A 27,857-nucleotide genomic window follows, 5' to 3' on the forward strand; every position below is an offset into this window, starting at 1 on the left:
TTTGACAGCTGAAATGTGAGTTTGGTTTGTGATGCCCAAGATATTAATGCAAAAATTGGGTTCAGAGCACCACTTAATTACATCTGAGAATATTTTCCCCAGCAAGGATTATTTGCAAGGGGTTTTGGGGATACAGTTGTGAGTGAGAGTTTGAGCATCTTTTGATCTTGAGTAGTTTCTTTCCTTGTCATTTGTGGAGACAGGAGGTATGTAGCCCTTCTGGTGGGTGTTTGGTTGTGGCCATGCTGGTCTGAGTGTCACAGCTCTGCCAGTCTTCATTCAAGTTACTGCATCTACCAAGATTTCAACAAAACAGAAAAGTTCTTGAAGCTCCCATGTGCTTTCCAGCAGAAAAAGGGCTTTTCTGGGGGTAACATGTGTGCTGAGAACCTCTGGGCTCTTGGGGAAATTTGATATTTTCAAGAATAATTTTATTTTCTGCAGAAATTACTGATATCTTGAAAGGCAGTCAGTAAGAAGAAAAAAAATTCTTCACATTTTTTTCTTGCAGAATCGTGCCAATTATGAGGAAAATTGAATTTGCTTGAGCTACTCCACTCCCTCCTCTCTTTATAAAAAATTATTTTGTGGAAAAAGTTGGATCCCATCTTGAATCTGCTCTGTCACTGATTGTCTCCTGAATATTGGACCAGATCATTTTTCTCCTTATGTCTCAATTTCCCTGCAAATGAGGGATAATGATGGTTGCCCCTGAAGCCAGGGCAGAACTTTAATGTATCCCTCAAGCACTGGGAGCTGCTGCAGGGAGCTCAGCTGGGCCCAGCCAGGCACTCCTGCTCTGGGTGGGTGACTCCGAGAATGTTTCCTCTTTTCTTGCCAGTACCTGCATTTGTCTCCTCAGGTGCCACTCTTGCCCTTGGCTTGGGTGAATTCAAATTTATTTTTTTATAAGTCCTGGTTTCAGTTTCCAGTTTCAACTCTATTTTAAATGATCACAGTGTGTCCTTTGGGTTGTATTTTTTATGGAGTGGGCAGAGTGGGGAAGGAGTATGTTGGGTTTTCCTGGAGGAGGTGAGAGCTGGGGATGTGGGTAACACCTGGCAGTGCCCCTGGGTCTCTGCTGCCTGAACTGCCCATTGCATCCTGGTTTGGAATCATGTGCAGAGCTCCTGGGTGTTGTGGAGGTGCAGCTGTGGCTCCAGGGCAGGGCAGGAACCTGGAGCTGCCTGTCCAAGTGGCTGACAAAGCTTTGTCCTTCTTTAGACTTCTCAGAGAGGAGTGAGGGACAGAAATGACCCAGCAATTTGTTACCCAGGCTGAAGGAGAAACAGAACTGCTCTGGCACTTCGGCCTCCTCTGTCTCAGCTGGCAAAAGTGCTCAGCTGGAAACACCCTGGAAGCCTCTAAATGGTGTGGGTGGTGTTTAGAGGCTGGGTGTTCCATGTTGTGGTTAGCATTAAGGGTGATTTGCAAAGGCAGTAAGATGTGGTGCTTTAAAAATGCACCATCACTCCATATGTGGGATGTGGAATGGTGGAAGGGAACAAAACACCAGGCCAAAATGTGCTGACTAATGAACTGAAAGTGGGTATTGATTAGCTGTGCACTTTTCATTACCCTGCTGCAGTCCAGGAGCAGGGAGTGATTCTTTTTTCTTTATTTAAAAAAAAAAAAAAAAAAAAGAAACAAAAACTTTCAAAGGCGCTTATAAAATATTTAGTGTAATTATTTCCAAGATCAAAACTCCAAAGAAATCACCCAGCCACAGAAACCTTGTTAATCTGTTGGTGTTATGGATGAAAGACACAACAGAGATATTAAACATTTACTGCTCTTGTGCAAAATGGCCCTGTGCTTTCCTCCTCAATTGCACCATTTTTCATCAGCCTTCACTGCTGTGTCTGTCTTGCTCCCCATGTAAGAATTTTAGGTGTCATTACAAGTTTCTTCTGATGGAGTGGGACTTATTTTCTTTATCCCCATTTTGCCCTTAGGCAAGGCAAGTCTCAGCCTAATGAAAGCAGTGTGAAGTATTACAGTGCTCTAACATTGCCTTTGCAATGGTACAATGTTTTCCTCCATGAAATGGTCTTTTTAAACCAGCTTTGAATGCTCATTTCCTGTTCCACATGATATTTGCATAAATGAGGGAATAAAACGGGTTTCTTTCCATCAGGACTGTAACTACTGAAAAAGTGAAGTAGCTGTTGATGACCCTTTTCAGTTTGAATGGGGAGGTACTGAGGAAGCAATCCATGCTCTGTCCAATGTTGACTCAAATCCCAAAATTGTGTTTTTGGTCTCAAAAGCAGGTTTAGTGGATCTGCAAGTATTTGGAGATAAAAATTTAAATTAACATTGAGAAATAGCCTGAAATGGGCTGTCGGTTGGAAAAGATGAGCATAAAGACCCATGGATAAATAAGCTATAAAATGGGGAATGAGTGCTGTGGTTGCCATTGCAGGGGAGTGGGATATGGCTGTAATGGCTTTGGGACTGAGTGCCTTTCAAGTGCCTTGTGCAGCAGGGTAGGAACAACACTCACAGGAAGTACACAAAGCTTTGCATTTCAGCTTCCTTGCTCTCAATTCAATTTCTTACTTAAATGCTTAGTGACTGGTAAGATGAAAGAGTGGGAGTTTTCATGACTTTCTGCTCTTGATGTTTTAATAGAAAACTGTGATTTCCAGTGCAGCCACTGATGGAGAGAAAGAGAACAGGGGTGGTGTGGACATGGACATTAAGAGCCTGGATGGATTTGTGGCTGGGATTTTACTACTTAATACAAGTGAAGGCTTGACCAGCTGGTGGGAACTGCACCAAGCTCCCTTGTGTTCCCTCTCCTGATTTCTGTCAGGAAGAGGGATTGTAGCACCTGGAGCTGTGAAGTGTAAATGCAATAACCTCCCAGGGAGGCTACCTGGGAAATTAGATATGCTTATTTTGTTTTTAAACTTGGCCTGCCTCCCATCTCCCTGCCACTGCTGCCCACAGTGTGCAGGATTCTGTGCCAGTGGCCCTTCAGACTAATGGATGTGCCACCAACCAAAGAAAAATCCTGTCCATGCTGTTTGCCTGTGGCATTCCATAGATTTTTCTTTACAGTAGTTTAATGAGCTGCCAGCAATTTTCAGTCTGTTTTGAGCCAGCACACTGTACTTGCCACACTGTCAGTGCTGCTTTTATTTTTGTTTCCCTGTGTGTGTATATAAATGTATGTCTATATATATGTGTCTATATATAAATATATATATATATCACACTTCTATATTTATGTATTTGTGTGTGAAATGTTGGCCTGTTTTCAGTGGATAATGCTGAGTCTTGGACTAAGAGCAACCCCATTAAAAGCAGGGTCTGCCCAGTTCCTTTAGCTCACCAGGCTCACTAGCCTGGCCACAGGACACTGGGGTTTGTGGCTGCTCTCCTCATGCAGACTGCTTGGAAACGTTTAAACTGTAATGTCAGTGCTCTTTTTAATATTCATCTTTATCCCCAGTATCAGCAAAAGGATTAGAGGCTGGTTTGTCTTTCCCTCTGAACTCATCTGTGGCTCAAGTGTGCTTATTAGCTCTTTTAATGGCTTCGTTATTAGTTCATTATTGCATAACCTCCAGGCACGGCAGGGCTTGAAATGTTAATTTTCCATCCAAAGTTCAGCTGATGGACTTCACCTGATCCCCCTGGAATCCCTGTGTGCATGGGGAGGGCTGGCTGGCCTTGCACCACACCATCCCTTACAGAGCAGAAGGAAGGGAGTCAGTTCTTCCTCTGCCAGGTGCTGAAGGAGTAACAGGACTGGAAAGTACAAAAAACCAGCACAATATCCGAGAATGTTTAATCAGAAGAGGTGGTGGGTGTTGTGCACGCTTTGCTGTGGTGTTACTTTCCCCCCTCCCCTTCTCCTCACGATGCTTCAAGCCAGTATTTGGCTGCCCAGTGAACTATAACAAGATTTAATAGCTCCAGTGTCGCTGTATTGCATTTGGACTGCTTCCATCCTTCAGTTGTAATAAACGTCTACTTTACAATGAGCTCTTAAATTCTATAAGTGACGTCAAATTGGATCTAATAATGGCAACAAGATCAAGTACTGGAAATGCAACTTGTTCACCCTGTCTTACCAAGCAGTGTTTGTCCTCAGCCCCTTGCTGTGCTGCTGCTGCCTTCGAGGGCTCTGGAGCTCGCCCTACACCTGGGGAAGGTGATTTGCACAAATGTGTGTGCTTTCCTTGTGCCCTGGCTGTGCTGCAGGCAGTGGGCCCAGGAGGGCTGGAATGGGACAGACCTCTCCATTGGGATCACTCTGGGAGCACCCAATGGGCTGGGAGGGCTGAACAGCTCCCAGAGCCTGGCTGGGTCACACTAACACACACTCACACTCGTGCACACTCTCGCACACCCACTGCAGTTGTTCATCAGCTGCTGATTCACCGTGGGATGGGATCTGAGCTCAGCCATGAAACTGGGATGTGCAAACATCTGCATGAGTGAAGATGTGACAGATGAGATGGAGGATTAGCATGAACGACCCTGCCCAGAGTCACACACTGACACAGTGACCTTGGAGCCAGAGCGTGTGAACTGTGCACTTTTAAGGAGCTTTAACTTTTGATCAGTTTTTTTTTTTTTCCCCAGGCCTGATGAGTTTTTAAATCTGCTTAGCTGTCAGTGAGCAGGTACAACCCACACTATGAAAACTGAAAACTGCTGATTTTCAAAGCCTTCTTCTCTCTCTTCAGTTTAGTGCATGTGTGTGTGAGAGAGAGACAGTTTTGAGAGTAGTGATGAGCGGTTTGTGGCCACAGAGCTACTAAATAGAAATGTTGAGGCCTTTTGACCTTCCAATGTAGATATGGCTTGAAACAGTCCCAGTGGAGAGATCACTTTGGTGGGGTTGGGTGAGGAGGGGAGAGAAGGGAATGGTAAAATACGAGCACTTGTTATTCATCTCCTTGGAAAAGCCTCATTAATTGTGTTTGCCCCTGACCTTTACAGAGCAGTGATCAGTCATGAGAGATTCACAGTGACACACTCCAGCCTAGAGTGTGCTGAGCACTCACAGACCAAGAAGTTCCTCTCTGTCCTATGTCCTTCCCGTGGAGCCAGCTGTGGGATGTGGGCAGGACAAATGCCAGGCTGTGCTGGTCCCTGTGGTGGATCCTGGGCCCTGTGTGCCACAGCTCCTGGAGAGGGCTGGGCAGGCAAGGCTGGCCAGACAACCAGGCTCTCTAGGTACTTGTGGAAAGCTCCTGAGAGGCAGGGACACTGTGGACAAGCAGGATCAGAGTGACAGGGAATGGTCTTTGCAGCAGTGCCACTCTGGACAGATGAAGCTGAGCAAGACTGCTCTGGGCCAGGAGGGAAACTGCCGCATTAATCAAGGTGTGAGCCCGAGGCTGCCTTTGAAAACTGCTGACTTAGGCCCTGGGATTCTGTTTCCTATTTATGCTGCAGCTTCTGAAGGCATAAATAAATCCCAGCACAGTAAGGATGCAGTGCTTCCAGTCATGGCAGAGCTGTGTCCTCCTCCAGGGAGCTCTGCAGGAGAGGGAAGGTGGCTGGGCTGCTAAGCCTGGTGTTGCTTTCAAAGTCCAAGTGTTTGATCCCCTTGGGATCAGTGCTGACATCTCTTTGATACTGCTTTCTTCAAGAAAGCATCTTCTTGGGGGATAAAAGTGATACAGAGAGCCTAAGGAAGGTCTTTAGGGAGGTAGGTGAGGTCTTCAGGTAATGCCTTCCCTCATCCTTTTGCCTTTACAGGTTTGGCTTGGTTTTCTTACAGTTGTTTCTGTTAATTATCTTAAATTTCTTGGTGATGTGAAAATATTGCAGGGAAAAATGTTCAACAGCTGAGTCAAGAATATCAATCCTTAGCTCACGTGTGTGTTCTTTCATAGAGGAGACTTTTCTCAGCTTCTCCAGAGAGCACAGCCCTGAGCAGGTAGTGTGTGATGAGAACCTGAGACCTGGGGCTGGGACTTGCTTCTGCTACCAGCTGCTGTGTGAGCCTCCATGATGGGTTTTCCTTTTAACTTTACAATGGCATAAAATGAACCTCCTGTGTGAGCCTGGAAAATGCTCATTATAGCTGCTCTCTGTCGTGTCTGTTGCAAAGGGAATGCAGCAGCCATGGCCTGAGGTGGGTCCCTGCTGCTGGGGCGTTGCTCCCTGCAGCCCTGAAAGGCTCTGCTCAGCAGCCTGAGCATGGAAAAAGTGAGCTGGTCAAAATTTGTCATTGAGGTGACAGCTGGGAAGAGTCATAACAGCTCTTCTGTAGCCTGAACCCACAGTGTGAGTGGTTCTGCTACCCTGAACCCCTCGAGGAGCTGGGATTCTGCTGTCACACTCAGTTTCCATCTCCTCAGGGCTAGCCTGGGAAGCCTGGCTGGGATTTGGCCTCCAGCATTCCAGTAGCACAGTTTAACCACCCTTCACACGCTGAACTTACTCCTTAATTACGAGCTGTCAGTTGTTATCAGCCCTTTGCTACCTCCCTTACTAGCAGGGAGGCTGCCCAGACACTCCCAAAGTGAGCCAAGTTCATGGGTTAAATGGAGACATTCTGCTGGGTCTCTTGGTCTGTTCAGCTTCTGCAGACCCAGATAATCCTCCCCTGATTTTAAATCACGGGCACTTTTTTTAGGGAGTTTGTTGTTGTGAGGGAGACTGTTAAAATGGGAAGTAAAAGCAGCAGGCTGTGCATGAGCCTTTAGACAGCCTGGAGCAATGGCTCAGAGGAGGACCTGACTCATCTCAGCAGGATATTGACTCTGCAGCATAATTATGATGCTTTGAGAACCTGATTTTAAAATAATTGAGGTATAAAATTATGCGCCTGGCTCTCCCAGTTACTACAGCTCGGGGTATAAATTGAATAAGGGGCTGTACAAATGTGCCACTTGGCTGGAGCAGGAGCAGCAGCCAGTCTGGAAATGTCCTGCGTCACTGTGCTTGCCTCTTGCTGGGAAGCCAGCTGCAGGCTGAGCTTTGCAAACAGCCTCTGCATCTTCCAGTTGTGCAGCCACAGGGGTGTGGCAGATCCATGGAAAGTGCAGCTTGGTGTAGCCAAAATCCAGTGGTGAAACCCTGGCTGTTTGCTAATCCCAGCACGTGGAGCAGCTCCAACACCTCTGGCTGCTCCCAGCAATGGGCTGGGTGCAGAGAGTGCCATGGACACAGATGGGGTTTGACACCCCTTTTCCAGAGCTGTGGTGGCTCCCCTGCTTCCAGAAGCACTTTTTCCTTTCTCCCATCATTTCTGCAGGCAAACTTTTGTGTTTTGTTTAGACAATACAATGAGTGGTCTTTGATTCTCTATGAAATCCCCGGATTTTGGGAGGAGGCCACTGTCCTCATTGAATTGTCTGAAAGGGCCATTTTGGCACCTCCATCCCACCTGGAATGGTGTTCCCCCAGATCTGAATTTGGTGAAATCCCATGGTTTTATTTCATGGTTTGATACCTGGGCTCCACTGCTCTTGCAGGGGTAAGAACAGGTTCTTTTCAACTCAAAGACAACCCAAGCTGCAAACATACCTCGATAATTTACTTTTCTTTGCCAGTCTGGCTGAAAACCAGGCAAACAAGCCAGGTTTGTTCTCTTCGTGCCTCCTTGAGTGTCAGGCTGCTGATCCCAGGTGCTTTTCTCTTGGCTGAGGTTGGGATTTGCTCTATGGTGTTGCCCAGTATGTTTCCAGATTGTTTTCTACCCAACCCTCAGGGGTGGCTGCAGTAGCTGGAGTGGGGCACCTCCAATGGGCACTTCCAATGGACTGCTGCTGCCTGCAGCCCTGTGGGCTGAGCCCAAATGCTGCTTTTTAATCACTGACCGCAGGGAAGGAGAAACATGAAGGAGGGTTCATGCTGAACCCTCAGCTCCCATAAAAGCTGAGCAGGAGCCAGTGCTGTGACCAGACAGGCTCCATGTGCCAAGGCTGCTGCTGTGCCTGCTTGGGACCACAATGTTGGGATTTTTAGTCTGTAATAAAATAAACCCTCTTGTGTCTCAGCCATCTGAATTATTACCTGACTGGAACTTCATTATAAACACATTTTTTCCATGTTGGTACAGGTTTCTTGCCATTTTACTGCTTTTCAGGTTCCATGTTTTGTTTTATTAATCTCTTCCAATCAATAGAACTATCCCATTTTTAGCAAGTAGCAAGGACAGATGTGACTGATGTCCTTATGATGGAGCAGAATCACTTTCAGAGCATTTGGGGAACAAGGGGAGAAGCTTTTCAATCTAATTTTCAAAGATCTCTAAAGCACAACAAACTGCTCAAGATGTGTAGCTGAGTCTCCCGCCGCCATCAGCTCCAAGAGTTGGGATCCTGGAGTTGCACCATTGCTGATCTGATTCTTGAGATCCATCCTCTGATGGTAACTGTTGTTCCTTGCCATGACTCTAATTAAAAACCACTTAATGAGATTATCTCCACCTGTTCTGGAGGATTAGTTTGATGGAGGAAATCCTGGATGCACACACTTCTCTGCAGAGCTCGGCAGTGTAGGGAAGCAGAGTTTTCCCAGAATTATTCTCTGCAGGCTTTGCCATAGCAGAGACTTCTTTATCCTCCCCTCCACGGGCACAGATTGCTCTGACAGCAATAAAATGCAGCAGAGAATTGAATTTGGAAATAAATTGTTTAGATGATGCAGCAGCAGACGGATCACTATTCCAGAAGAGTCGGCCTGGGGTGGATTTGCTTTAGTGCCAGATTGGAAATGTGGCAGTCACAGGGAGCTGAGCTGGGGGCACCATGGCATGGGGCTGGGTGTCCCCTGGGCAGTGTCCCTGCATGTGCTCAGCTCTGGCAGAGCCATCACAGCAAACCTGGGTTATAAACACTGGATGTTGTCCCTGTCTGTGACCATGGGCACGTGCCTGAGCCTCTCTAAAGCTCGTAAAAGGTCGGTGAAGTGTTGTGCAAACACCGACTGGCACTAAGGGCTGCCGATAGCGATGCGGTTTCCTGATTCCCACGTCGTGGTTTAATCCACAAGATAAATTGGTTAGGTTTGTTCTCTTGGTTGTTTCTACCAGTCACAGGGCTTGGGGCTGGTTTGGCTCCAGCAGCTCTCTCTGAAGATGTCTAATAAGCAGGCACAGCAGAAAGGTGGATTTTGGTGACAAGAAGGAGCCCAGTGAATGGTTTATGTGCTGTGAGAGCCATCACCAGATCCTGCCCAGGCTGCCTTGGGCTGATAACAGACCTTGCTTCTTGTGTCCTCTTCTCCTCACAGTCATCCTTTTATTCCCCCCTTCCTTACATAAAGTTATTGTCTTTATCCACAGTCCATAGGGGGTATTAAAGGTATTTGCAAAGTTCCTGCTTTAACTGTGGTATAGTAAATGCTGTATTGCCTGAATCCTTAACTAGTAATTCTGTTACAGTGCCTTGAGGTGGGGTACAATGGAATTTTTCTCTGTTGCAGTTTGATCTTTGACTGTATTCTCATGCAGTGGGAGTGTAAAAATGAGCCTGACATTGACAGAAGTGACAGGAGGATCTTGCCAGCAGACAGTTTTGGAGGTGCAAAAAGAAAGGGTCCTACCAAGACTATAATTCAGAATAAAGCAGGAGGAAAATGTACATTTCTGCTGTCTTTATTCTTAGAATCCAATGGTCTTTCTTCATCAGATTGTTACTGAGGGCTGAGGAAGTTGGATAATTGCCCTTTCTTGCCGCTAAATGAATTTGAGAGGATAAAACCTGATGCTTTTGAGAGGATGCATCTCCAGTGTGTTGCTGACACTGGAGACTGTGGGCAGCAGCAGATCTGCCTATTCATTTGGAGCTTTTGTCACATCTCTTCCGTGGAGATGCTGTTGCATATGAAAGTCTGATTGATACTAAGGCAAAGGTCAGGAGAGTAATGGCTTTGATGGTATCCCCTGAAGCAAATCAAAATTCTTCTGAAAGATTCTGTTCAATTTGAAATCAAAGGTCTGGTAGCGCTCCAGGGATTCTTCTCTCTGCTATTATGCTTATAGCTATTACAAAAATTAATGTTTGCCTGTTATTGTTTGTTTTTGGTTTTTTTCCTAAATAGGATGTTGTGCCATAAGAATGGAAAATAACCACTTCTCTCTTTCCTCCCCCCTCCTTTCTGTCTGTTTCAGGGATCCTCGATGCATTTCCTTGCCATTATTTAAGGAGCCTTTACTAAAAGCTTTTGGATTGTGTTTGTGAGCAGCCAAGAGATTTTGGTATCCAAAATGCTCATAAAGGAATATCGCATTCCTCTCCCGATGAGCGTGGAAGAATATCGCATCGCCCAGCTCTACATGATCCAGGTCAGGACCCTCCTGTGCTCCTGCAGCCTCTGGGGGCTCTCTGGGGGACAATTCCTGCAGGATTGGAAGCTTTAAATTTGGGGTTTGCTGTTTGCTTTTAAAGGAGCAGTGGGGAAAGTAATACAAACATCAATTTCTGACTTGCTTCCTCTTCTGCTTAAATTGGAGAACCTCTGTCTGACCTGGCTGGGGAAACACAAACCTGTTCCTGTGGGACCACTCAGCCCAAGTGTGTGGGTTCCTACTGCAAGGGATCAAGCTGTGGGGCATGAACTTCCCAGCTGGGTGGTGGTTACTGGTAGTGCCAATTCCAGTTGCAAACCAAATTCTGTTCTTTTCTTGAGAAGCAACAGTCTAATATAAACTTGAGAGGGTAAACCAGAGGCATAATTTGGAATTAAGGGAGGGGAAAAAAAAAAGAGTAATATATCTCATATACTGTGCTCATATACCACAATGAAAGAGATACTAATCAGTTTAGGCATAAAATGTAGATAATTTTTAATAGGCTTCTGAATACTGATGGGAATTTTTGCAGAATTCCCTGTCTGCAGTAAAGCAGTTAATTAAAATGTTGGGGTTTTGTAACTGAAGTCCTCTGCGCCCATATTCTCCCAGTGTTTGAAATCCAACCAGGAGCAGTTATAAAAGGAAATGAAACTGAAGTGTTATTTCATTGTGCCACACTTTAAATAAAATGTAATTTTCTTCATCCAGCAAAACACACATCTAATACTGAGTTTGCAGGAGAACTTTGCTTTCTGAAGCGGTGCTAGAAAAATCTGCTTTGGCTTAAAACCTAAAATAAGGGGAAAAAACAACCCACCCCAAATCAAAGCAAAAGTACAACTCCCCCACTTCTCTCCTGACCACCCACCCGTGTTCCTTAAGGATTCATGCACTTGGGCTTGACTGTTTAAAGAATACATGTGTATTTTGCAGTAATAATGGTCAAATTCAAATTTCTGACACAAATGTGTCATCTTTGTGTGTTTAACCTAAATCTTGGCTTAAACAGGTAAACATTTTTCTTAGGCGGTTTCATTTTTCTGTACCTTTTCCTGATGCTGTAGCTGCTTTGAATATTGGTGTAATTATTTTGTTAACAACTTTGTCTCCCTAATTTGTCTCAGCTGCTTTGCCTGAAGAGCTGGTGGATGGCAGCAGAGTATTATCTGTGCAGAACTTGTCAGAGAGCAGCAGAGTGTAGGGGAGAGTGATCTGATTAGGAAGGAGGAGCCCACCTGATTAAACAGAGGATGACTCCTTAATTGGGGACTGTCTGTGGGGCCTCCTGGCAATTCTGGAGGACTTGGTCAGGGAGGTGGATTTGCTTTTTGACCTCAGAAGTTAAATTGCTGATTTTAACTTAATGCAGAGCACTGGGTTCTGCTTTGTTGCTTGACAGGGATTTTGGCCACATCTTAACATCAAAAGGACACGAGGAACCATAAGGGTTTCATGCAAGGGGAAGTACACCAGCTTGAGAAACTGCATCTCCAAATTGCCATCCAGCTCTGCTTTAATTTTCTACTGCATTGCCAGGCAGCAGAGTAAGGTTTCCTTGTAGCTCAGGTGTCAAGTCAGGTTTCAGATGTCCCTCCACTCTCCTGGAGCAGGGGGCTGAGCTGGAAACACTTCATGGAGCCCAGGGGCTGGGGGAGCTGCAGGAGTGCATGGCAAGCAGGGGACTTTGCTCTGTTACTTGTGTAAGTAACACAAGAGGAAAAGTTAGCTGTGCTTTTCCTTGAGAATACCAGTTTCAGCTCAAGTTTGAAATAAACAAAAAGCAGTAACAAAACAAATTCCACTTAGGGTAGAGTTCATAGTTTGGTAGCAATTTGCTTCAATCATTCCTGCAATTGGTGGAAAGATTCCTGCTGGCTTCAGTGTGAGCTTTTCCTAGACCAGCATATCAAATCTTCAGTTTGATTTAAAAGTGGAGGTTTTGTCTTTGAGACAGGCAGTGGAGAGCATGACTCTGTCCTTTTAGAGAATGAGAAAGTGCTTAATGTCTGCCCTTTTATTTTTCGTCTGGAACGCCTGAAGAGGCCACAGGACCAGTAAGTTCTGTGTGTTGAGCCCCCTTATGGGAACAAACTGAGATATCTGTGCAAAGCAGCAGTGGAGAGGCATTTCTGAGAAATCTGTGGCTGAAATGTGGAACAGAATGTTTTGAAGTAGTTCCTGGGAAGAGGAGCGATTCTTAAAGGCAAAAGGTTAATTTCTGTGACATTTGTCATGTACAGAATGGTGGCATTATTGCTAGCAGCACCAGGCAGCCTGGTCCTGTGAGGAGCAGTTCTCCAGCAGTGCAAAAGGAGATGCCACAATTGCTCCTCAAGGGTTTAGGGAGCCTCAAGCATGCACCTGAAGTTGATCACTCAGTTACCTTCAAGCTCATGAGTGAAAATTCCCGTTAAATTCCAAACCAGCTGGTACAAAGCTGCCTATTTTTTTAAAAATCTTTTTGCCTGGGTGTACATTTTCCTAGATTTCAGCATTGTCCAAATGGAAGTTTTCCAAAAGGCCCTTCTCCCCTGAGCCCTGTGGTGGAAGTGATGCCCCAAAGCCATGTAGGCAGGGATGTTCAGACTCAAGCTGCAGTACTGTCACCACTTTTCAAAGCCATTTCCATGTAGATTTTTGCTCTGCAGGGGAAGGATCAATCATCTGTTTTCATGAGAGAACAATCCCTTCTTATTCATACAAGTCTCCACAAAACTTTCCATCAGATTTGATGTAAGCAGCATCGTGCCCAAATAGCAAAGGATCCTTCCATTAAATGGGAACAGGCTGTACTCATATTTGCTGTGTTTACTGGATGGGAGAATTAAAATTGTGCAGTATATAATCCACATCTCTCTTGCTTCTCTGCGCCACTGGGCAGGCGAGACGTGCAATAAATCATCGTGTGCATGCCTGTGTTGCTCTGTAATTCCTCTTATAACTACAAGTTCTCCAGGCTGGTGTATAAAGCTGTGAAAACTGAGATGAGTGGCCTGCTGCTTTGCTTTTTAGTGTTGGGTTTTTTTTTTGGTTTTTTTTTTTTTTTTTTTTTAATTTGAGGTGAGAGAGCAAAAAGTCTCCTAAGTTGCTTTCTGCTGGCTTCTGAAATACTATCTACAGTCAGTGGTTTCAGTACTTTAAGTAGCACTTAAATTCTTCCCTAAATAAGTTAATTTTACATTACAGCAAGGACTTAATGTACCCTCGACTTGCTTGAAGCCTAGCAGATCTGAATTGTTTTTCTCTATTAAATTTCAGACTTTCAATATCCTTCCGAGGGAAACCTCTCACACAGCATTGTCAGCCTCTCCAGGCTGGGAGCCCTTGCTCCATCCAGAGCAATTGGGTTTACCTTTTCCATAGGCACAAGACCTTTTTGCATCATTGCTGAGGTTTTGTCTCTTTTTAGGTCCAAATTAAAGCATACTCATTTTTGTATCTGCGCTAAGAACCAGCAATCTTCCTTCCTGGTTTTACTCTGGTGCATAAAACAGGCAAAATATTTCAAAACAATGAAATCACTCTTTATGCCTCTATTAATGTAACTTTTCCCTGAAATTTGTGTGCACATTTAAAAGCCAGTCCTGCTTTCAAGGGTGAGGGTTTCTCAATGAACTCAGCCTGGAGCTGAGTTGTCCATGGGACTGGGAGAGGTTTGATCTGGGGAGCTGCAGGCTGATGTCCTCAAGTAAGCAGAGAGGAACTGGAGATGAGCACTGGAACAAGTTCTGTGGTACACAAACCATTTATGGGGGGAACAACTGTAACCATCTATAGGGATTTGTTTCTTCCTGCAGAAATTTTGAGCCAAGGACTCTGTCCTGGATGTCTTCTCAGTTCTGCACATCACATCTGAGGTGTGTGTGCTATTTCAGTCTCTGTGAGGTGAACCCTGTTGGGCACAGAGGGATCTGTGTTACACAGATCTTATTAAAGGGTCTCTTAGTTCTTCCCCTCCTGAATCCTGCATATTTTGGTCTCTTTCCTGGAACACTGGCATCTTTTCCTTCTGTGTTCAGGGAACCTTTCTGTCTGCACACCTCCTCCTCCTCACCCCAGCAACAATGCACACATTAACGTAAAGTCTCTGTTTCATAAAAGCTTGAAATCCGAGTCCTGGATGCATTTGTTGGGATGTTATTAGCCAAAGGTCAGTCCTTTTATCATCTTAATAATGTTCATTACTGTGCTTCCATATGCCATGAGATTCCGAGAGACCGCTGCCCTTCTGATCCTTGCATAAGACAAGAGAATTCCTCTTGTTATTAAAACTTATTTTTATATCAGCGTGCACAGCTTTCTTGTCTCTTGTAAATAACTCTGGTCCTCATTTTGTCTACACAGATTTCTCTGGGTATTTGTGACCTTCCTCCAAAGATAGTGTGCTTTAAAAATATTCTTCTGCTGGACTTTGTGATTACCTTTTGAGGAGAAGACTTATTTTAAGATGCAGCGTCATCCTTTGGAGTTAATAGTGTTAATACTTTGTCATTCATCACTCTGAGGGTCCATGGCTGGGAAAGGCCTCTGGCCCTGTTTGAGGCACTACATGGGAGATAACCCATCTGCTCAACACTGCCTGCTGAACTCAGGCACAGTCCTGGGAATTGAGGGCTTCTCTCATGTTTTAACATGAGCCTCTCCTCTACCGTCCTCCAGGGCTTTGCATTTATTGCCTTCCCTGAAAAATCAAAGCCTGTTCCAAGCATCTGCAGTGTGCTGTACTCTCCTGTCCTGACTGCTGATGGAGTATTCTGAGTCACTTTGCTCCTTTCTGGAGAATCATGGTTTGTCCATCATCTCAGTTTCCAGACACCTGCACTGTCCTATTTTCCCCTTCATTTCCATGTAGCTCTCAGGAAGCACCTTTGAGAGCAGACTGAAAGCTCTGCTTGGTGCTGGTGGCAATTCTTGAGGCCCTGTTGTGATACCCAGGTGCAAAAGTCGTGTCCCTTAAGCCCTCAGCTCTGCTTGGCAGTTGCCAGCAGGCTCAGCAGATGGTGAAGGATTGATTGAGTGGGGGAAAGCAAACTAACCCTTCATCTCTGGACACTGAAAACTGGAGGGCTGATTATTTTTGTTCTGCATGCAGATGCCTTGGCCATCTGCACAGACAGACATTTGTGCTTCAGTTTTAAAGCAGGTGATGCTGCTGACAGCTCCAGAGACCCTGGAAGGCTCACAAGTCTAAAAGCAAAGCCTGGTTTGAAGCTTTGCCCCTGATTTCTGTGCTGCACTGTTAAAACCTGTGGCTTCTGTGTGCTCTCTTCTTCCTCTGGTTTTCATAACCTGTTCTTTGTGACCATGAGGATTTGCAGCCTTCTGGAGGAGGAGAGTAAGGCACTTGCAGATGTTTGGTTTTGATGACAAGGGTGGTACCACACTTGAGGTCTCATTTGCACAGGTTATCATTTTGGGAAAATATACAGAAGAAGCAAACACATTTTCTACATCTACTTTTTTCTTGTTTTGTAGTCATTATCCTTGAATTCTTACATTGTCTGGGATTCCATATCATGTTCCAAAAAAGATTGATTTTAGGGTAGTGAACTTGATGTTGCCTTGACAGTTCATGTGCTCTCTTTCTCTTAACAAAGGTGAATGAAGCTGAACAAAATTTTAAACTTCAGATTTGCACTGATTTTAATACAGGACACAGCACTGCCAGTCCTACTAAAATTGTTGGCTGTCAAAAACCCTTTTTCCTTCTGTATTTTTTTTATTCTTATGAAAGAAGGACAAAAATATTGACTGGCATTAGGTTCTCCCTTTTTCAAATACCTGAAGGCAAGTAATGAATTAAGTATAAGGAAGACTATGGGGATTTCTTTAAGCCAGTCCTGTGGTATTTTAGCACACAGCCCATTGTTAGTGAACAATTGCATTGGGTTCCTAAATTATAAGGGATGTAGTCAGAGGATTAGACTTGATCCAGAGAAGCCCAAGTTGAAATTTTGTCTCTGACTCACAGTATAGTAATGGGCAACTTGCTTTGCCTCCCTTTAAACCAGGGACAGTAATTCTCACAGACAGTGTCTGTGGAATAGCTAATGCAGTGAAAAATCAGTTTAAAGACATGGAAGGAAATACTTGGAGTAGATAAAATACTGAGCTGGAAGTGTAGTAGACATTTTGAAAGATGAGGCATGTGGGGTAAACAAGTTTGAGGTATCTCCATAATAAAGTGATCCCTAATTCATGTGCCTGTGGCACATCTAGCCCTGACTCTAAAGGACTGTGACAGGGCATCTTTGTAAGGCACAGTGATTAATGAGTGGCCATGAGAAAGGTTCTCTTAATGCTGTAAATTTTTTATGACCCTACACGATTGATTGTCCCCAAAATATCCTGTTTTTGTACAAGCAGCTTCATTAATATCTAGCCCTGATTCTAAATAATGCAGTGCCTACAACACTTGTACAAAGTGAGGCTGTGTGTGTTTCTGCTCTGGTGCTGACAGCCCAGCCTGCCTGCAGCTTTTAGGGCTTTTTTACAAAAAATGTGAGTTCCATTACAAGCAAAGCAGCCAGGAGTGCTGGTGCAGATGCAGTGCAGGTAATGTGAGAGGTCCCTTCCTCAGGGCCTCCTGTATACCCAGCTTTGCTTGTGCAGCTCTACATGTGCCTGTCTCTGACACAAAGACCCTTCTTGGTCTCCTCCTGTGCTGGATGTCCCCTTGGAGGCAGCATTGAGGGTGGTTACAGGCCTGTCTGCTTGTCCAAATTCTTGTTTGGTAAACTTGAGGGAAGATTCCCCCAATAAAATCTGTGCCACAGGCAGGAGTGGTCAGGTGGCACCTCCCTGCAGAGCTGGGAAGGACCCAAAAGGGAAGAACCCTCTTGGAAGTTGCAGCTGATCAGTGCTGGATTGGGAAAACAGAGGGTAACTACTTAATAGTTACTATCAGAGGGTAACTACTTTATGGTTCCTATCAGAATTATGTGCAGCTGGTGAGGTATCAGTGTTTGGGGACAGGGCAGTGTCTGGCTGGAATGAAGCACTGCATATTACCCAGCCCATTGATCAAACCTGCAAAGGGGTGTTTAAAACAGCTGCTCTGTTGCCTTTATTAATGAAGCCATTGATGAGGAACAGATTCTTTCCCCTCTCCCCAGGATTTCAGGTCATTCCCCTGCATTGGGAGCAGTGAGGCTCAAAGTGCTATTGTAAAGCCTCGTGTTCTGATCGTTATCTTGTTGACTCAAACTAACCTTTCTTCCAGAAATAAGTATTGACATGGCCCTTCATGGGGTTTTATTTTGTTTTTTTTAACAGCACTAATTGGATTACAGTAATTGTCACGCGTGAAGGATGCATGGCGGAGCACAAAGGGCACAGGGGAGGCTCAGTGTGGGCTCCATGGTTACTGGTGACATCACTGCTTCGCTGCTCCCAGCCAGGATTCAGTGCAGCTGGAGCTGGAGTGAGGATGGCCCCAACTGGGGGATTGCTGATGCAGCCCCTCCCGTTGCCATGGAAACAGAGGATGCAGTTTAGAGTTGCCTGCATGCATAACCTGGTGCTCATGGTGTAAACAAAAGCAGGGTCCTGTGGTGCCCACAGCTTCTGGAAGGGCAGGAATGGTGTGATGGGCAGAGTGGGGAATCCTGTTGTGGTTTGACTTGTTTTCCCATTGACTTTACTGTGCATGATGAGACAAAGTGAGCCTTACTTTGAGGGACAAGAGCAAAGCTCACAAGTCCCTTGCTGTCCTGAGCAGTTTTGTGGTTGAGGGTTTGCCAGTCCAACTTGATGTAATTGTTTCTGATTGGACATTACAAAGTGCAGGCTCAAAAGTTCTGTTAAAACCATCCCTGGGATAACAGGGTCCCCATTGCTAAAGGTAAGCCCCTACCTACCTTTAAGATTGACTTTCTAATATAACCATTAAGATTTTTCTCAACTCCTGCAAAACAGTAGAGGAGCTTCCCTGTTTGAAGACTCTTTTGCTGTATTTTGATTAAGGTTCCTTCCTCCAGCAAAGAGCACTGTCACAAAATGGTTAGGGTGCTGAAATGGGGATTCAGAGATGTGGGTACTGGATGTAGCCCTGCCAGCAGCTCTGTGTCTTCAGGTTCCTTTCTCTTTCTTCAAAATGGTGCTCTCTTGTTGGTTCCATGATCTTTAATGTGAGGGTACTCAGCTGTTCTGACTGGGGAACAAAAGCCTCTGCCAGCTGAAGTTGTGTGTGCTGTTGTACTTCAGCACTCTCCTGCTTAAGTAACAGTAGGGGTAATTTTTATTTTTAATTTAGTTCCTTTAACTTTCTGTTTGCTTTTAGAACATTGTGCACTGACAAAATTATGTTGGTTTTGATGTGACAAGAAATTCTGAATTTTGGCTTCTCTAAGAGTGGAATAGCTCCATCTTTTTTGCTCTGTTCTTTCATTTTGAACAAAGCTCTTTGCTCAGGTATTGCTCTGGTTATGGTGATATGATTTTAATTGAGTGTTTCAGGTCTTTGACACACACATACAGAAAAGAAAAGAACAAGTTGTAAAGTATGAAACTATGGTACTTTTAAGATAAGCTGGCATTTTGTTTTCATAGGTAGGTGTTGGTTACCTGCAGTAAATAGTGACCATGAATGGGGCCTGGGCTATCAGATATCTGCATCAGCAGGCAGAAGGTTGCTGGTGGTGAAAGCAGATTGCTGGTAATGAATTAGCTGTCAGCTGAAATGCTGGTGAAGGAGTGGTTAACAGAAGCCAGAGCTGAGTCATTCCGCAGCACAGGCGCTGAGGCACAGCGGGTACACCCTGAGCAGGCACTCCCTGCCTGGCCATGGTACCAGTGCAGCATCCTGGGCTGGGAAAACCCTTCAGAATAAACCCAGCATTCCCTCCAGGACCTTTTGGTGTTTCCCAGTGTGTCCATCATTGGCTTTCTGTTTTTTGGTGCTGTTTAATTCTGGCAGCTATGGCTGGAATGTGCTGTTGTATTTTGTTTGTGGTGTTTGACTGCTGATACTGCCACAATAGCCCAAATTACATGGCTGAGACTAACAGACTGCTTTTCTCATAACCTCTCCCAGCTTTTCTGTTAAAGTTTGCAACTTGCAAGGTCCCAGCCACAGTGTCACTGGTACCTCCTCAGTACCTGGTGCCTGCAGGTTGGGGTGAGGATGGCTGCTGCTGGACCATAGTAAGGAAGCCTCTTGATGGTGGGAGGACACCACTTTGGAAAATCAATTGTAGGAGTGAAATATCCCTCAGCCTAAATAATGTTCAGCTGGAGATAGTTGGGAATATTTTTCCCTTAGCATATGGAAGAGATTTGGAGCAAAGAGTTTATTCCTCTCCCCCAGCCTAAGTTTTGTTTATACCTTGGGTGCCTTGACACTTCCTTTCTAAAACTGAACAAAACAGGTCTGGTTGGTGAAAACAGGTCTTAAGAGCTCTCCAGTGATGGCAGGAGTCATCTTGCTGAGCAGCTTCAGGCATTTTTGTGGTCTGATGGATTGTGTGAGGCACTTCATGCTTTCTCTGGTTCCCAAAGGAAGGGTCTGTTTCTGGGGACTTAATTGGTGTTTGTGGTAGCCTTAGCATCCAAAACAATAAAAAAATAGTAATTTGTCATAGAGAATGTTTTCTCAGCCTCCCTTGCCACAACAATATGAGCAAGTATGTTAGCAGGGTCCTCTGGGGATATTTGCTGTCATGTTCTTGTTCTGTGGTTACAGAGATGTCTTTGCAGCCCTTGTTAACCGAAACCATCAGGCAGCTGGAAACTTCTCATATCCCTATCTAGGTCTTAGTGGGCTAAAAAAATCCTGAGAGTTCAGTGTTATTTTAATGCATTCTCCCAGAAGAGTTTTGTCCAGACTATCAAAATACCCCCTTTTCCAAATGGGAGCTGGAGGAAAAAAACACCTCCCAAAAAATCTTGTGGTTATTGTTTCCAGACAATGATTTGTGTCTTCCTTACCCATGGATGATAGGTCTGTCAAGCATGGTGCTGTCAGTCTTCATAATTGGAGTAATCTCAAACAGAACTCTCGTGGGTCCTGTGGCGCTGTGTGACTGCCCTGCTGAGGGGAAGTAAGAACATCAGGAAGCTGAAGCATCCCAGCCTTTTGTGAGCACTGTCTCACTTATTTAGATTGAGAGGTTGTACTGCAAACCATAATCAGTGGTAAACAAGGTGAGAGTGTAGCTATAATCTGTTTTGGAAAGCTAGAACATGCCTGGATCACCCATTATCACCATGCAGCCTACCCTGTCCTGACTGTTCTCTGCAGGAGCGTTGCAGTGCTCAGAGCAGTTACAACAAAAACAGGCAACTTCAGGAGGAGCTGAACCAGCTGAGCTGTTGGCAGTGCTGCTGTTGGCTTTGCAGAGATTCTCTGCTTGTAGACCTGAGCCTGTGAGCAGCCTGGGCTGGATTCCAGGGCAGGAGCACAAGGAGGATTCTGGATTAGATTAATATTCTTCCTGGTGTTCTGAGTTGGTTGATGGGGCTGTTTTTCTTCTAATTCCTCAAAAGCAAAACATTACAAGGCAACCTTAATTTACACAGCCTGACTTGTGTATTTCTCCAGCTGATCCAATAAACCACATCCTTAACTGATCCAGCAGTGTGCACTCCTGTTCTGGGAATGCTGTTCCTTCAGCTCTGCTGAGACTCCTTGGGCTGTGAAGGTTTCTGTGGCCATCAACCATCTTTCCTTTATGGAGCTGTGTCCCACTAGAAAAACAAACACATTGCATTGAGTCACCTGGTTCTGTTCACCTGGGCCAGGTCGTTTGCTGGACTAAGGCTTTGCAAGGTGTGCTCTGGTTGGGAGACACATTTCTGACTGGGAAAGGAGACAGAAGATCTGAGAACTGATGAACCTGCCTGTGGAAGGCTCTGTTTACAGCTGTTTGTCTGCTGTTGAGAGCAGATGATAAATGGGTTAGGCTGGCCCAGTGGTTAAGTGATATTCATGGGAATTATTCATCTGTGATTGTTGTGCTGAGGTCATGTGCTGTGTCCCATGCTATGCTGCTGTGCCAAGAGATTTATTTTAATAGAAGCCTTTAAGTAACTGGCATTCTTGCTAATCATGGTGCATCTGCTTCTCTGGGTTCCCTGTTATGAGTAATTTAATGCTATTACTTTAGCTAGAAGGGATCTGTGTCACCATCTGTCCTGAAAAGCTATTGATGGGGCTGTGGGGAACATGGAGTGTCATCAACAGGAGAGAGGGACTTGGAAAGGGATGCCTGGATTTCCTCTTGTAATACAATATAAGATGGTTTACTGTGCTTGTGGGTTAGATAACCTGCACAGAGAGGCTGTCAGCTACTCTTTGATTTTGTTGGGACCATTCCTGTGGCAGTAGTGAGTAGCAATGACACAGGCAATCTCCTAATAAAGTCTCTACTTCTCTCTGAGGCTGAAACCTCTGAGACTGACCCTCAAGTGCCTGCACATCAGCACCTCCAGCAGATATTCCTTGGAGAGGTCCTGCCACACACTTCTCAAGCCAAATGTTTTCTTAATTGAGGGTTATTTTTAATTGTTGTTTACAGACCATTTCCTTGTGAGAAGCCCTCTCCAGGCTGTGTCTCAGGTACAGTGGGCATGAAGGGGCTGCAGAGCAAATTGCTCTTCACTCCCACAAGTGCTTCACTTTCAGAGCACCACTTGTGCCCAGAGTACCATCCTGGTCTCTCAAGTGCATGTGGCTAAAGTCTTTATTTTTATTATATGAGAAACATAATTTCTCTTTGTCTTTCTGACTGGTCAGTAACTGTTCACCATCTCTGACTCTTGGCCCTTCCTTCCTTCTCTGCAGCTCGTTGTCTTCTCAACAAGCCAGCTGCTAAGTGTGAGAGCCTGGAGGGCTGGGAAGCAGCTTTGTGTGGGTTTATCCTGGGGAGTTTCTCTTTGATCATACTATCCTTCCCAGCAGTGTGGTGTGTTATGAGTATAAATTTGGCCTGACTCAAAAGTCCTGGCTCTAAAGATAGTTTGGGATATAATCTTGGGATTTTTTTTTTCCTGTCAGCAGAGCTACAGCTCTTATTTCACATTCATCTGAGAAAATGGTCTCGCTGTCCTCGTCATATCTTACGTAGATAAGTGACAAGTAGGAGGGATGTGAAGGGCCAGAATTTGCTGAGGGTTTGTAACTGGGTGACAAAGGCTGTGGGCTGGAGTTGGTCCTCTGGAAAGGCTGGAGGAGGAAGCACACCCTGCTCCCAGAATAGGGTTTGCAGTCTGCTGCAGCTGCACAGAAGTGAATAAAATCACCACAATTCAGAAGTGGGATGTGAACTGACTTTCACAGAGAGTCTCAGTGAACTTGGCTTTTCCTTCCTTCCTTCTCTCTCACTGAGTTGTGACAATGACACTGTGGCACCCTTGCCTCTCCCACCATCAGAGTTCCAGGTTGTGTGGAGAAGCTGCTGGTGGAATTATTCATGTACAGCAAAAATTGATCATTGCTCTGGGTTCTTCAGGGTTCCAGCTGTAGGGGGAGAATCAGCAGCTCATCTCCATGCAGAGAAGTTTTTGTTAAAACCAGCTGAGCAGGGAAAAGTGAAATGGGAAATTAGTGAGTAAAACCCCACAGTGGATTTTGGTCCCAAATGAGGGCTTGCAGAATTTTCTGGAATTGCTGTAACTGTGCAGTTTAGAATGGAGTTTTGAATAACCTGGCATGAAGAAAACTCATCTTCCCTCTGCTTATGATTTCCATGTGCTTCTGCCATATAATAAAACTCTAAATCTCTATAATTTCTATCAACTGTTCAGAGCAGATCCTGTGCAGTTATTCTGTCTGACACTTCCACTGTGCTGGCTGGGTTGCTGCCTTTTCTGAGACCTTTGAATTAACCATATTTTGGGGTCATCAAGATTATTTAATGTTATTGTCATAAATATTTGTACAGGACTTGGTCAGTGCTTATATAAGAACTGAAAGACAGTAGTTTGTTAGAAGAGGATGTGTGCTTTAATGAACTGCCAGCTGAGTGTTGGAAATAAACTGTAAAAAAATACTTTTCTGCTTTTCTGTTTTTTTTTCTATTGCAGTTTGTGGGGCAGGAAAAAAGTGATTATTTAGATTGTCAGTTATTTAGGTTTGTCAGTTACGGCTGTTTAAATTTAAAATCACTTGAGAGGTCTTTATAAACAGGGCTATTTACTTCTAAGCAGCTCTGTTGGCTTAACATCCTGTCCTCAAAAGATAAGAAGTTGATCTCTTGCATCTTATTAATAATTTTCTGTTAAACCATGTTATTCTTTGAATTGTTTGTATGCCAAAAATGAGGAGTTGTTATTGTGTTGCATTTCACAGTTGATTCTTGGTATAAAATTCCTTTTTTGCCCCCTTATCTTCCAAAGTACTGTGCTCTCAAATACAAACAATAATCTCAAAATGCTAACAGAATGAATCTCTTGTTTGGAAATGATGAAGGTTATACATCATCCAATCTGCTGAAATGTATGAGAAATTAATAAATATTTGGTTTGTCTCTAGCTCATCTTAGAAGGACTGGAATTAGTATTTTTTATTGAGGGAATTTTTGCCAGGTTTTCTCTGAAGGACAGCCCTACAAATAAGCCAAAATGCGGAGGCTGCCAGGGGGTGCAGTGATCGTTCTGGCAAACTTGGGTTGTTTCTTCCAAATATCTTAATTAGCAGAGCAAAGTCTCCAAGCTGTTCTTGGAGAGCTTCTGCTGGGCCAGATCACACGCAGCAAACCCCCAAACCCTGTGGGTGTAGGTCACAGAATGGTCTTTATCACTGTGATCACGGAATCACTGAGGTTGGAAAGGACCTCTGGGATCACCAGGTCCAGCCAGTGACCAATTCCCAGCTTCTCAACTCAACCAGAGCACTGAGTGCCACGTGCAGCCATTTCTTGAGCGCCTCCAGGGGTGGTGGCTCCAGTGCCTGACCCCTCTTCCAGTGAGGAAACTCTTCCTGGTGCCCAGCCTGAGGTTCTGCTGTGTCAGGAGCGTGTGTGACATCACCACGGGGCTGTGCAGGATGGACAGACTCCCCTTGGCTGCTGATGCAGAGGGGTTTGTGCTGTTGGGTGGTTCAGAGCTGGAGCCAGGGGTTGGGGTGTGCTGTGTTACCTGTTCCAGGAACAGGAGTTGAGGTGTCATTACAGCTCCATTCAAACTGAGCATCCAAATGGAAATTGGCATGGGGTCCTGCATAAATCAAATCTCTATGTTGGCCAGATGAGTGTGTAAATTTTGCCTTTGTAATCTCTAGGTTTGGTAATCTTAGTGCTGGGGTGCTGCTACAGTTCTGCTGTGCTCAAAAGGAGTCCTGGAAACCACCCCCAGTGTCCAGGTGCTTTGAGAGCCAGGTCCTTCCACGATGCCCTGGAGAATGAGCATTTTTGTGATGTCTTTGTGATCTGTTTTCCCTTTCAGAAAAAGAGCAGAGAGGAGACATGTGGGGAAGGCAGTGGAGTGGAGATCCTGGAGAACAGGCCCTACGTGGATGGCCCTGGGGGCAGTGGGCAGTACACTCACAAGGTTTACCACATTGGCATGCACATCCCCAGCTGGTTCCGCTCCATCCTGCCCAAGGCGGCTCTGCGCGTCGAGGAGGAGTCCTGGAACGCTTATCCTTACACAAGGACAAGGTAAAATGGGCACAGTGCCCACAGCTGTGTCCCTGTGCTAAAGACAGGGCTGGGTGTCACCCTCTGGCTGGGCATTTCCCTCTCCAGTGATATCCTTCAGAGCAACTGGGGTCAGCTCCCGAAATTCCTGTGCAGTGCTTGGTGTCAGGAGTTTCCTTGGCTGACTGCACACCTGCCTGAGAATCTGGGGCTCCTTGCTGTAAAATGTGGAGCTGTTTTGTCTGTCAAAGCTTGGGCAATCATGAATGGTTTTTATTTAGCTTTGTATCCGCTTAACATTGCAGATCTCTGCAAGCTCAGGGAAGTTCTAAATGCACAATGCTGGGACAGATGTCATGCTGAATCCTGTCAGGGAAGGCAGGATGCATTTGTAGAGGGGATTTTTCTTTCCCTTTCTTAATAAATAAATAAATAATCACAGCACTGCTTTTCTGAGAACTGTCTGTCATTTAACTAGAAAATAACAAACCTACATCCTATGGTTTTCACCCTGACGAGAGAAGAGAGCCAGAGGCTCTGTGGAGCCCTCTGGGACCTCCTTGTTTCATCTGATTTTGTCAAGGAGGACTTCACATACCCTGGAAAAATACAACCTTTGTTCCAGTTACTCCATTTTAGAGCATTTACTCTTTTTCAGATTTACAAATCTGATTTTCCTGACATCTTGCACAATAAAAAGGCTTTAATGGGTATTTTGATTCTTATGAAAAATCTGGAAAAATTTTCTGGTTCTGTTTTAGTTGGTCTCTGCAAGTAACATCAATCCTGGGAAGGTGGGGAGTCTGTTTGTGCATATGGGCTGTTGCCAGTGACTGAATATAATGGAGCTGCCTGACTTTTAAATGATTAAAGTTCACTTCCAGTCAGTTTTTATCTCTTCTCTTGAAATGCCTATGAGTCAATCAGTTGGCCAGGAAACCTGTGCTGCACAGAACTAGTTTGTATTTTATTCTGCCATAGGTTCCAGGCAGGAGCTTTGCTTTTCTCCTTGCACAGGTGCATTTCCTGAGTGTCCTTGTATCAGGATCCATGTCACAAATTTTTAATACAATGGGCCCAAAATTTATCTGCTTGCTGAAAACTGCTGAGCTCCTGTCTTAAGAAGTTATTCAAGAACAATCTCTAGCTGGTATTTTAAGCATATCTGAAGGAAAACATGAGTGAAGGCTGGCTGGGATTTGAGGCTGATTTACTCTAAGCTTTGTTGTTCTGGCTCCCAGGTACACGTGTCCTTTTGTGGAGAAATTCTCTATTGATATTGAGACCTACTACAAAACTGACCCAGGAGACCATAACAATGTGTTCAACCTTTCTGCTGCAGAAAAAAGGCAAACCATTTTAGGTAAATAGCCTTTCTCCTCTACTTTTCCCTGGCTTTGTTTATTTCTTTTTTTCCTTGGTGTGTCCATTTGCCTGTCCATCCTACCTAAACACACCCCTGTCACTGTCACTGCAGTTAGGGTTACATTAAGTAGAGTGAGAATACCAGAATTCTCTTCTAGGTTTGATGTAAATCCCATGGAAATAATTTGAATCCCCCATCTGTAAATTTAAGCTGATGCTTTTCCATCTTATTTATGCAGCTCCCAAGAGGAGTCAGACATCTAATGAATTTGGGGGTAATAAGTAGAAATAACCATAGAAGAGGAAAAAATAGCTGTATAATTGTGAAAATATTCTTGTTTATTTGTGTGGCTCCTTCATGTATATGAAAATCATTCCTGTCTGCACTTTTGAAGCATGAAGTTGCATTTAATTTTTGTTCTCTCTCCTTTTAGTCCTGCCCTCATGTAAGTTAGCACTCACTTCTCAGCTGTCTTTAGAAGATTGAGTTAACGTAAGGAATTAATGAGGAAAGGCACAAGGATTTTAAAAAAGTATTTTTGAACTTCACTTCAGCTGCCCTCATTACTGGGCCTGGCTGACCAGGCTTCACTGCTGAGCAGACTTGAGTCCCACAGCTGCACTGAGAGGTGTCACAGAGCTGTCACTGCTGGGGAAATGAGATCCTGCCCTTCAATCCAAACTTCAGATGCTTCTGCTGAGCTCTGGGGGTTGCAGGTCTTTAGAATATGTTAATTCACTCCACTCCTGCTGCAGCTTCCACTTCTCCATTGTTGGATTGTTCATTAGGACTTGAGTTAAACTTTCTGCTTCCCACAGTACATCTGGTCTAACAATAGCAGCTGAGGAGTTCCCAGTGCCCTCCTCTGATGGAGCCAGAGATGTTCATGGGCAGTGTCTGTTCCATGGCAGGGCAGGTGTGTTTAACTGTCTTGGCTGAGACAGCTGCAGCACTGAGTGCCATTAGAAAAGCTGGAAGGTGGAATGTGCAACAGATCTGTGTGGAGCTGGAAAGACAGAGTGTGCAGAGCTGCCAGAGTGCTGTGGATGTGCAGTTACTGTGGGCAAACACATCTCTTTGGAGCAAAGCCTCTGTTTGCTGGAACTGTGTGTGCTCGTTCCTCTGGCACAGCTGATCTCTGCCCAGCAGCAGTGTATAAACAATTTAAATATCAGTTGTTTAAGTGTAAGTAGAAAGAAACTAAATTGCTGTAATGCTTCTGGTACTTACTAAAACAGAAATAACCCATGAAAAATGATATTTTTGTGTTTTGCTCAGGAAAAGGAAATGTCTAACAGTTTCTGTTCTCTTTCTATAGATCCTATTGATATTGTTAAAGATCCTATTCCTCCCCATGAATACAAAGTTGAGGAGGATCCAAAGCTGTATAAATCAATGAAGACTAAAAGAGGACCCCTCTCAGAAGATTGGATCCAAGAGTACAAGAACAACCCTGGGAAATACCCCATCATGTGTGCATACAAACTGTGCAAAGTGGAGTTCAGATACTGGGGGATGCAGTCGAAAATCGAGCGCTTTATCCACGATGTTGGTGAGCATTTCTGCCCTTGCACAGTTCACTCCTTAATGCTGGCACTGAATTGAAACATGAAGGTGAGGTCTGTGCAATGCATCACATTCC

The 27,857-nt window shown here is 44.7% G+C and overlaps 1 protein-coding gene across 1 annotated transcript in view; it reads left to right on the forward strand.

Moving 5' to 3' along the window:
* Positions 1-27,857, forward strand: part of PITPNM2 (phosphatidylinositol transfer protein membrane associated 2) — a 118,843-nt gene that overhangs the window by 48,585 nt on the left and 42,401 nt on the right. Inside the window, exons 3-6 of the mRNA XM_059485474.1 lie at positions 10,091-10,264; positions 24,656-24,870; positions 26,091-26,212; positions 27,534-27,767. Coding sequence (XP_059341457.1) covers positions 10,187-10,264; positions 24,656-24,870; positions 26,091-26,212; positions 27,534-27,767 — 649 coding nt within the window. The 5' untranslated portion in view covers positions 10,091-10,186. The remainder of the gene's footprint in view (positions 1-10,090; positions 10,265-24,655; positions 24,871-26,090; positions 26,213-27,533; positions 27,768-27,857) is intronic.

The sequence above is a fragment of the Ammospiza nelsoni genome, chromosome 18 (assembly GCF_027579445.1).
Source record: "Ammospiza nelsoni isolate bAmmNel1 chromosome 18, bAmmNel1.pri, whole genome shotgun sequence".
NCBI classification, from domain to species: Eukaryota; Metazoa; Chordata; class Aves; order Passeriformes; family Passerellidae; genus Ammospiza; species Ammospiza nelsoni.